Source organism: Carassius carassius, chromosome 16, assembly GCF_963082965.1.
Source record: "Carassius carassius chromosome 16, fCarCar2.1, whole genome shotgun sequence".
NCBI classification, from domain to species: domain Eukaryota; kingdom Metazoa; phylum Chordata; class Actinopteri; order Cypriniformes; family Cyprinidae; genus Carassius; species Carassius carassius.
Genome location: NC_081770.1, coordinates 11,096,928 through 11,107,454, shown reverse-complemented (window position 1 = coordinate 11,107,454; position 10,527 = coordinate 11,096,928). Strand labels below are relative to the sequence as shown.

The 10,527-nt window shown below is 35.6% G+C and overlaps 3 protein-coding genes across 7 annotated transcripts in view; 2 read left to right on the top strand and 1 right to left on the bottom strand.

Annotated features, from left to right (window-relative positions):
- Positions 1-10,527, top strand: part of LOC132160252 (uncharacterized) — an 849,275-nt gene that overhangs the window by 396,288 nt on the left and 442,460 nt on the right. The gene's annotated exons all lie outside the window — the stretch shown is intronic.
- The window catches only part of LOC132160298 (uncharacterized), a 60,248-nt gene that overhangs the window by 94 nt on the left and 49,627 nt on the right, over positions 1-10,527 (bottom strand). The window contains exons 2-5 of one of the 2 annotated variants that reach the window (XM_059570059.1): positions 1,734-2,051; positions 1,161-1,481; positions 814-875; positions 1-124 (exon numbers count right to left, since the gene is read on the bottom strand). The exon at positions 1-124 is cut by the window's left edge and continues 94 nt beyond it. In XM_059570059.1, coding sequence (XP_059426042.1) covers positions 74-124; positions 814-875; positions 1,161-1,481; positions 1,734-2,051 — 752 coding nt within the window. In that variant the 3' untranslated portion in view covers positions 1-73. The remainder of the gene's footprint in view (positions 125-813; positions 876-1,160; positions 1,482-1,733; positions 2,052-10,527) is intronic. The other variant, XM_059570060.1, reaches the window with a different exon arrangement.
- On the top strand, positions 3,365-9,267 carry LOC132160303 (SLAM family member 5-like). Its single transcript, XM_059570067.1, has 4 exons — positions 3,365-3,533; positions 3,763-4,086; positions 8,214-8,510; positions 8,594-9,267. The coding sequence occupies exons 1-4, from the start codon at positions 3,485-3,487 to the stop codon at positions 8,743-8,745; spliced, it is 822 nt and encodes a 273-aa protein (XP_059426050.1). The 5' UTR covers positions 3,365-3,484; the 3' UTR covers positions 8,746-9,267.

Sequence of the window (10,527 nt, the reverse complement as noted above, 5' to 3'; positions counted from 1 at the left end):
TTCTGTCTCCTGTCTCTGTGTTTGGGATAAAGTTAGTAATCAAAAACAGAATCACATTTTGTTCAAGAGCTGATCAACGTCTTGAGACTCCTGCGTACACCACATTATCCTGCTCTGTATCTCTCTGAAAGAAAACACAAACATCCACCGACTTATTTACTGACTTATTTATCAAACTTATTTATGTCCTCTTCTTGACAAGTATACTCTACAAACAGACCAGTCTTTATCCATTTTTTAACATACAGTAACTTGTATCAGCAGAAAACTGCTATTTTCTTCAAACCAGGTTCCAAGTATTCTGGAGAACAGACGATCTGATCTCACAGGAAAATGTATAAGATACGATTTCATATGAATTTATACAGTGAATCATACAAAAACTTACCATTATTTAAGAAATGTGAGCATGAAGGTCCATGTGTAAACATTATCATTATGTAAGCAGATAAATTAGATTTTACAGATATATACAAATTACCAAAAAATTCACCAGAACATAATTTACTCATGAACTGCCATGAGATTGTGTTACATATGGAGGGAATATTTCAGTATTTCTCTCTTTCTTTATTTGATTAAATATTTTAATTAGGTTAAAATTGGCCTATAATTTGCCTTTAATATAATTTCCCATTTTGGAGGGAATAAATGTGTCTTGGATGACGTTAGAGTTTGTGATGTGACAATATTGTAAAGCCTCTGATGGACTTGTGTGACCCTACAATATAAATGTAGCAGAGTAAATCATTAAAATTGGACTCACTGCTAAAATAATACAGAAACATCATAGACAGAAATATATTCTCTCACTGATTTATGTCTTTTGTAAAATGTCGGATCAGCGTAAGTGATCTCTCTATCACCGGTCTGAACTGTAACAAAATATAACAGAAACAATTGTTACTATTATTGTAAACTATTGTTTTACATTATTTACACACATGCAGTAGGTAAAAATAGGCAATACTTGCCTTCTTGGTCTTGTTTTCTGTGTTTCCTGCAGATGCAGAAGATCACGACTGCAGTTACAATCAACAGAAAACCAGCAGCAGCAGAGATCAACACTATCAGAGATACAGAGTCTGGAGGATGTGAAGGAGAGTGTCATTAGTGTGAGTGAATGTGTTCATAAACACTAAATATTATCACAGACTCACCTGAACATGTCTGACAGAGTTCAGTGTTGAGATGTGTGGTCTGGTTTCTGATGGGATTGTTCACCACACAGCTGTAGAAATCATCCAGACACTCCAGATGTAAAGAAAGACTTCTGCTGAGATCAGACACACTGATGCTGGAAAATAAACTGTTTCCTTTGTACCAGGAGAGAGTCACATCACTCACATTCACCACTGAACACAGGAATGAACAATATGATGAAGATGAGGATGATGAGGATGATGATGATGATGATGATGATGATGATGATGATGAATTTTGAGAAGAGTCTCTGGTGATGACAGGAACAGGCAGATGAGCTGAAAATATTAGGGGATAAATACTATTCAGTAAAATAATATGATGTGATAATTGTCTGTCATTTGATATTTCAAATGTAAATAAAGTTGCAGAAAATAAAAGTTGAGAACAAAGTTATGAGGAAAAAACTATAAAAGTATTATATCATCAAATGCACATGAATATAAATCTATCATCACAGGATTGTTTATTATTTGACAACATTCTTAATAATTTTAAAAGAGATTATTGTCAAAAGATTCTCTACTCACCGTAGACAGTGAGACTGAAGATGTTGAGTGGGATCTTTGAGCTTTTTCCGGTGACTTTATATTCTCCAGAGTCTGTGTTTCTGGTGTTTGTGATGATCAGAGATCCAGTCTGATCCAGCTTCAGTCTGTCTCTGAATCTCCCTTCAGCACTATCATTATAAACACTGATCTTATTTTCCTTCACATTGAGTTTAGCTATCATAATGTTGTTAAATTTCCACGTTATCTCCTCGTCTCCCTTTATTTCAGTAAGATTAGAGTTTAGACGAACTGATTCTCCCTCCGTCACTGACTTCACTGAATCAACTCCAAACACACCTGATCAACAAACAGAATTGCTCAAAAATCATCTCTGAAATGTTTTGTAATTGTGAAACTATTCTCTTCATTCTTCACAGAAGTATTTAAGTAAGTTTAGTCTGATAAAACTTGTTAATATTAAAGGCAAAATGAATGATGGAATAATAAATAACAGAATTATATTTGTGGCCAACTTTTAATATAAAAAAACTGAAGTCATGCAGATACTCACCAGCCAGACTCCATGAAAACAAATAAATGTAAATGATAATTTCTTCAGCAGTTTGCAAGGCAGCTTCACAACAGAACTGTGATAGTAAACCTTGAATTGTTCATAAAGCCAGTGAAGCTGTCGGTCTGAAGTGAAGTAGTTTAGTGAAGATCTGCAGTGAGTGTGAAGAAACTCCTCCAGCAGCTCCTCCCTTCACCGACTGAATATGACTTCTCCAAATCACACCGTTTGACCTACAGAACGAGGATAAGAGAAGCTGAACTCTTTCTAAAAACAATAATTAAAAATATAAATTTATTTAAAGAATATATTTATTCAAAAATTAAGCTCTAGGCCATTAGGCTTCAAAATATTTATGAACTGAAGTGAGTCGTCAGATTCGAGACACACAGATGTGTCATGGCTCCTCAGGGAATAATATGAAGCCACTGAAATTAAATAAATTTCAACATAATCTTCAACTTCTATAAGTGGTGACCCATCCATTCTCGATTGTACTTTTGTGTACAGTAGGGTCACAGAAGGCCACATTAACACAGAGAGATCATGAACAGTTAAACAGCCTCTTAAACTAACATCTTAACTCCAAGTCAATATCTCAAAATCTTATTTTTTTATTCTTCTTCTCCTTCTTTGCTTTTTTTCTTGTCAGAAAAGCACAGCGAGACTTTAAACCTTCACATTTCATGAAAACTGTTTTTCATGTAGTTTATGTAGATCAGTATTTACTGTGGTTCTGTTGTGACTTTGTTTGGAACTGTTTTCATTAAAGGAGCAAAAACAGAAAATGTCTGTCTAAAGTTATTAACTTTTAGTTAATCAAACTGTCATGCAATCAAAATCACATCACATTTTAAATCGTGCTGAAAATCTGGAAAAAAATCGCACTCCCAAAATTGTTTTACTAACATGTCATCAATAGAAATCAGAAACTCATAAATTCAAGAAGAACTGAAATAACATTAATTTCATTTTAAGAAAGAAACCCAATGTAAAATGATTATAAGTCTGAAAGACATGGTCATTATTAATGTTCTCAAACTGAATTAATGACTGAAATAAGTCTGTTTGTGAAGGGAGGAGCTCCTGGAGGAGTTTATTCACACTCACTGCAGAGTTTCACTACAGAACGACAGCTGCAGTCAACATTTCAAGAGTGTCAGGACCTGATCATTGTCATATTTCTGTTGTGAAACTGTTAGGAGATCTGTTGAAGAAAATGTTTGACATGTTTATTTTCTCCTTTTTGTTCTTATGGAATCTGGCTGGTAAATATGGCTTCAGTTCTCTTTATATTATCATTTGTCTACATACAGATAATTTTGTTCTTTATAGTTGACATCATTTTGTCTTTACTATTAGTATTAAAGTTTTATCAGACTAAACTTACTTAAATACTTCAGTGAAGAATGAAGAGAATAGTTTTAAAATGACTCAACTCAAAATCTGGTACATAAATCTCCAAATATTCAGTAATTCAGTGTGTTTGTTGATCAGGTGTGTTTGGAGTTGATTCAGTGAAGTCGGTGTCAGTGACGGAGGGAGAATCAGTTCGTCTAAACTCTAATCTTACTGAAATACATAGAGACGAGGAGATAACGTGGAAATTTAACAACATTATGATAGCTAAACTCAATATGAAGGAAAATACGATCAGTGTTTATAATGATAGTGCTGAAGGGAGATTCAGAGACAGACTGAAGCTGGATCAGACTGGATCTCTGATCATCACAAACACCAGAATCACAGACTCTGGAAATTATACAGTCACCGGAAAAAGCTCAAAGATCCCACTCAACATCTTCAGTCTCACTGTCTATGGTGAGTAGAGATACATATGTGTGTATGTGTGTGTGTGTGTGTGTGTGTGTGGGGGGGGGGGGGGGGGTATTGTCGTTTGACATGAATCAGTGTCATAATTACTAATATGATAGAGGATTAGTGACAGTGATGTATTAAACAGCCTTTTATAACACTGGTTTCTTAAAGGTTTTAAATCAATTATAAATATGAGTTAATCAACAAATAGTCGGGGAGCCAAAGTCTCCAAAGCTCAATAAAATGGGTTGAACCTGACATGGTCTGCCATACTTTTTATTTGTGTTTTTTCTGTTAACTTTGACCATAAGAACCAATAATTGGAGGGTCTGCTCTGCCACATTCCAAACAAACTCATTGAAATTACTACAACCCGAATTCCGGAAAAGTTGGGACGTTTTTTAAATTTTAATAAAATGAAAACTAAAGGAATTTCAAATCACATGAGCCAATATTTTATTCACAATAGAACATAGATAACATAGCAAATGTTTAAACTGAGAAATTTTACACTTTTATCCACTTAATTAGCTCATTTAAAATTTAATGCCTGCTACAGGTCTCAAAAAAGTTGGCACGGGGGCAACAAATGGCTAAAAAAGCAAGCAGTTTTGAAAAGATTCAGCTGGGAGAACATCTAGTGATTAATTAAGTTAATTGATACCAGGTCTGTAACATGATTAGCTATAAAAGCTTTGTCTTAGAGAAGCAGAGTCTCTCAGAAGTAAAGATGGGCAGAGGCTCTCCAATCTGTGAAAGACTGCGTAAAAAAATTGTGGAAAACTTTAAAACGTTAAATTGCAAAGGCTTTGCAAATCTCATCATCTACAGTGCATAACATCATCAAAAGATTCAGAGAAATCTCTGTGCGTAAGGGACAAGACCGGAGACCTTTATTGGATGCCCGTGGTCTTCGGGCTCTCAGACGACACTGCATCACTCATCGGCATGATTGTGTCAATGACATTACTAAATGGGCCCAGGAATACTTTCAGAAACCACTGTCGGTAAACACAATCCGCCGTGCCATCAGCAGATGCCAACTAAAGCTCTATCATGCAAAAAGGAAGCCATATGTGAACATGGTCCAGAAGCGCCGTCGTGTCCTGTGGGCCAAGGCTCATTTAAAATGGACTATTTCAAAGTGGAATAGTGTTTTATGGTCAGACAAGTCCAAATTTGACATTCTTGTTGGAAATCACGGACGCCGTGTCCTCCGGGCTAAAGAGGAGGGAGACCTTCCAGCATGTTATCAGCGTTCAGTTCAAAAGCCAGCATCTCTGATGGTATGGGGGTGCATAAGTGCATACGGTATGGGCAGCTTGCATGTTTTGGAAGGCTCTGTGAATGCTGAAAGGTATATAAAGGTTTTAGAGCAACATATGCTTCCCTCCAAACAACGTCTATTTCAGGGAAGGCCTTGTTTATTTCAGCAGGACAATGCAAAACCACATACTGCAGCTATAACAACAGCATGGCTTCGTCGTAGAAGAGTCCGGGTGCTAACCTGGCCTGCCTGCAGTCCAGATCTTTCACCTATAGAGAACATTTGGCGCATCATTAAACGAAAAATACGTCAAAGACGACCACGAACTCTTGAGCAGCTGGAAATCTATATAAGGAGAAAAGGAGATGCTACACCATGGTAAACATGCCCCGTCCCAACTATTTTGAGACCTGTAGCAGAAATCAAAATAGAAATGAGCTCATTTTGTGCATAAAATTGTAAACTTTCTCAGTTTAAACATTTGCTATGTTATCTATGTTCTATTGTGAATAAAATATTGTCTCATGTGATTTGAAAGTCTTTTAGTTTTCATTTTATTAAAATTTAAAAAACGTCCCAACTTTTCCGGAATTCGGGTTGTAAGATCATGTGTGTGTGCGTAAGTGTGCCATGATGTAAAATATCCAGCATGTCTTTCAGAATTTTGAGAGAAGCCTTCAATTCTATTGAGGTTTATGAACCTGCTGATCAACTATTAGTGGAATCATCACAGATCCCTTGATTTTGGTTGGATTTTTATGATTTTTTTTCTGTGGAATGAGCCCACTGGGCAAAGTTACAGTAGACATCTTTTTATGTCTTTGCTGACATTGAAAAGACGTCCACTGAGGAGCCAGAATGAAAGTTTTTATGACGTCTTTTTTTACGTCTTCTGTACGTCCGATTTAAACGTTCACAGAACCTCCTTACAAGGTAAAAAACTAGTTCAAAAGTGGTCAGTGGAAATATTTCAACATCATTTAAGGTTCATTTAGGCATAATTTATACTGTTTCTCAGGATGCATTCGATTTAGACTCGTGTTACTTCAATGTTATTTCCAGACACTGTGTTTGTCCTAAAATCAAGAAAATAAAATAATCTTCATGAAATAATGAAATAACTGATGATTGAGCATGTGGTAAAATCAACTGCAAATCAAAGACATTAAATCTCTGAAGATCTCAGCAGAGGAGGATCAAACATCTCCACAAACATGGAATCATTAGATTTACTTTATTTCTGTCAGACATCTAGAGAAGCTCTTATTGAGAATTAACAGAGGTTTAAATGTTGATATTTGATTCATTTGAAGTCACCATTGTGGTGGACGGTGTTTGGTTTAGATGAGATCTTGGTCCAGCTACTTCTTTGATTAGCCTGTCTCTTACTGCTGTAACTGTGTTTTTGTGAAACACTGCGGTAAAGAAAAACAACATTAAGAGAGCTCAGGTGGTATCAGTTCTTTGTTGATGATGAAAAAAAATGCATCTAATTTAAATATTTTGAGTAAAAGCATCATTTACTGAAACACAGACATCAAGATCCCAACTAAACCAAACACTGTCCACCACAATGGTGACTTCAAATCAACCAAATATCAACATTTAAACCTCTGTTAATTCTCAATAAGAGCTTCTCTAGATGTCTGACAGAAATAAAGTCAATCTAATGATTCCATGTTTGTGGAGATGTTTGATCCTCCTCTGCTGAGATCTTCAGAGATTTAATGTCTTTGTTTTGCAGTTGATTTTACCACATGCTCAATCATCAGTTATTTCATTATTTCATAAAGATTTTTTTTTTTTTGATTTTAGGACAAACACAGTGTCTGGAAATTACATTGAAATAACATGTCTCTAAATCTTTTTTTTTTTTTTTTTAGTGGGTGTGTTTCTTTATTGGAAGAGATTTTGAGATATTTAGCATTACATCACTTGCTCAACAAGAGATTCTCTGCAGTGAATGGGTGCCGTCAGAATGAGAGTCCCAACAGTTGATAAAAACATCACAACAATCCACACCAAATCCACACTCTCAAGGATGCGTTAGATTTAGAGTCATGTCATACATAACATGACTCTAAATCTAACGCATCCTTGAGAGTGTTGATTGGGTCCAGAAACAGTATAAATTATGCCTAAATGAACCTTAAATGATATTGAAAATATGTCTACTGACCACTTTTGAACTAGTTTTTAACCTTGTAAGGAGGTTCTGTGAACGTCTAAATCAGACGTACAGAAGACGTCAAAAAAAGACGTAATAAAAACTTTCATTCTGGCTCCTCAGTGGACGTCTTTTCAACGTCTGCAAAGACATAAAAAGACGTCCACTGGACGTAACTTTGCCCAGTGGGAGTATACTTCTTGGTGAAAAGAATGACATATTGACTGATGTCATAACTTGGGGGAATAGTTGATTGGCAATGAAGTAAAGATGAAAATATTGGAAAAAAAATTTGAAAACACCTTTTTTGTGCATTAAATTGATGCAAAATCATGTAGAAACGTGTTTTAAGAGTTATTTTTTTCAGTGGATGTTGTCAGCATGTGTTCTGTGTATCTGGAATGCATTTATTGACAGCCTATCAAACCCACTGAGGATTTGAGGAAAAAAATAATTTTTCACATTTTTCTTATAAAATATAAAGGGTACATACACTAAAATGGCCACAATTTTTTTCTGCGATATTTCTGGCAGAGCAGACCCTCCAATTATTGGTTCTTAGGGTCAAAGTTAACAGAAAAAAAAAACACTAATAAAAAGTATGGCAGACATTGTCAGGTTCAACCCATTTTTGAGACTTTGGCTCCCTGACTAAAACCTGTTTTACAAACTGATTTATTCTCCAATATTCTTCAGCTCTTCTGGCCGTTCCTGTCATCAGCAGAGACTGTTCATCATCATCATCATCATCTTCATCACAGCAGAATTGTTCATTGTTGTGTTCAGTGGTGAATGTGAGTGATGTGACTCTCTCCTGGTACAAAGGAAACAGTTTATTGTCCAGCATCAGTGTGTCTGATCTCAGCATCAGTTTCTCTCTACATCTGGAGGTGGAATATCAGGAGAAAAACAGCTACAGCTGTGTGATCAACAATCCCATCAGTAACCAGACCACACATCTCAACATCACTCAACTCTGTCACACATGTCCAGGTTTGTCGGTGGCATTATATTTTTCTACATAGTACATTAATCAAATTTCTATGTTTTATGACTCTAATTCCTTCTCTTATAAGATTGTTTCCACTGTGGTTTTACTGAAGCTGCAATCCGATTGGCTCTCTCTGCTCTGGTGGGCGTGGCTGCTGTTGCTGTGCTGGTTTATGACATCAGATCCAGAAGTCTTCAACAGAAGAGAGAGCAGACATCACCATCAGACACGGATTAATCAGATTCTCAGGAATGTAGAGATGATTTTGAACCACTGGAGATATTAAATCACATTCCTTTGAGTAAATATGATTTAGGAGTAAATATGATTTAAGTGATTATTAATTAATTTTATTAAATTAAAATTGCTTGTAGTTAAAATACAGTATACATTTTTTTTGTATATATATTTTTACATTTCAAATCATTCTGCTTTACAAAGATAATGCTTTGCAAACCTACTGTAATGAATCAAATAGTATCAAGTTTTTTTTCTATTCTATTAGGCTGTTGTAAGGTGATTTCAGATTCCTGCTCATTGAGAAAATGATTTCTACATCTGTAGATTTTGGGATAAAACTTGTTACTTAGTAAGTTTATTTCACTATATTACAATTAAATCCTAATGTAATCATTACAAACTATATGTCGTTGGAAAGGTTTGTTACAAATGATGTAGCAACAGTAATAGATTAATTTAAGGGTGCACCAAGAGTCTATGACAAATCTACATCATAACAGGAGTTCTGACCTTTGTTTTATTTCATTGCCTTTTACCCTATCTCATGTTTTAGTAATCATCATAAGTTATATACCATTTGAACTGTGAAAACGATTTTGATATTGAACATTGCGTTATCATAAATGGTACTTCAAAATCTGTTAGCGGTCTCCTCCCCCTTAGCGGGGGTGTCAAATTACAAAATGTATTACGGTCTTTTAGAATCAAAACTTTTTTTATTATCTTGACAAAATACATATCGTTGGAAAGGACTGAGTCTCAAGATTCTATATTTAGAATCTAGGAAACTAGTATTTTCACCCGCTAAAAAATGGTTTTGAGCCAGTTATTTCTATATATTTGCCATGTGTGCCAGTAGGAAATATCAGTTTACATTTCCAAACATTCATTTTGCCATTAATTGTAATAATTCAGTGAGATTTTGTCTGTCAACAGCCAGTGCTCCACACAGAGATCTGATCTGATGATCATCAGTCTGTCTGAGATTACATGAAGAAACAGAACAAACTGAGACAGACTCAGTCCATAAGAACTGTGACAGCGTGTCCAAGACACTTCTATTCCCATTCATTTTGGCATCACTTTGACAGCAAATAACTTTACATCTGAGGCGTTTAAAGACTTAGGGCTGGGCGATATATCGAAAGATATGATCATGCGCATCTAATCAGTAAAGCTGCTTCCGTGATCACCGCTAAAATCTCCATCACCTGCTTATAATTGGAGTGGCATTTAATAGACAGAGCCGTAGATCGCTGACAAGCCACGCCATATCGCGTTCATTATCGCAGATGAATCGCCTTCGATAATGAACGCGATATGGCGTGGCTTGTCAGCGATCTACGGCTCTGTCTATCAGAGGTGGGACTTTCAAGTCACAAGCAAGTCTTCAAGTCATATTCAAGTCCTCAAAGGGTTAAAGCTAAAGAGATAATTAAGTGACTAATTAAATGATGATTGTGCATTAGTGATGAACATCTGCTGTTAACAATCAACATCACTGAAGTAAAGAGAAACACAAGAACTACAACTGAATTTAGCCACAGCCTTCAACTGAAAAAGTAAAAAAAAAAAAAACACTATGCCACCATAATTGTGGTCAAGGTTTGCTTTAAGGTCAGCTATTACTGAACTGAAGTAAAAAAAGAATCTCAATGTTGAAAGACACAAAAGGAGACAATCAGTTCAGGTTTTTAGACAAACACACTTATCACACGATCCTCAACAGTGGTGACAATTTTTCATTCTGCAGTGCATGACGGGAGTTTTTACTAAGGT

Bases quoted from the DNA above. Each gene is read 5' to 3' on its own strand.
- LOC132160303 (XM_059570067.1), top strand. From the start codon at position 3,485: ATGTTTGACATGTTTATTTTCTCCTTTTTGTTCTTATGGAATCTGGCT. The intron at 3,534-3,762 runs GTAAATATGGCT...TTTGTTGATCAG, and splicing joins GTTCTTATGGAATCTGGCTG to GTGTGTTTGGAGTTGATTCA. The intron at 4,087-8,213 runs GTGAGTAGAGAT...AATATTCTTCAG, and splicing joins CTTCAGTCTCACTGTCTATG to CTCTTCTGGCCGTTCCTGTC.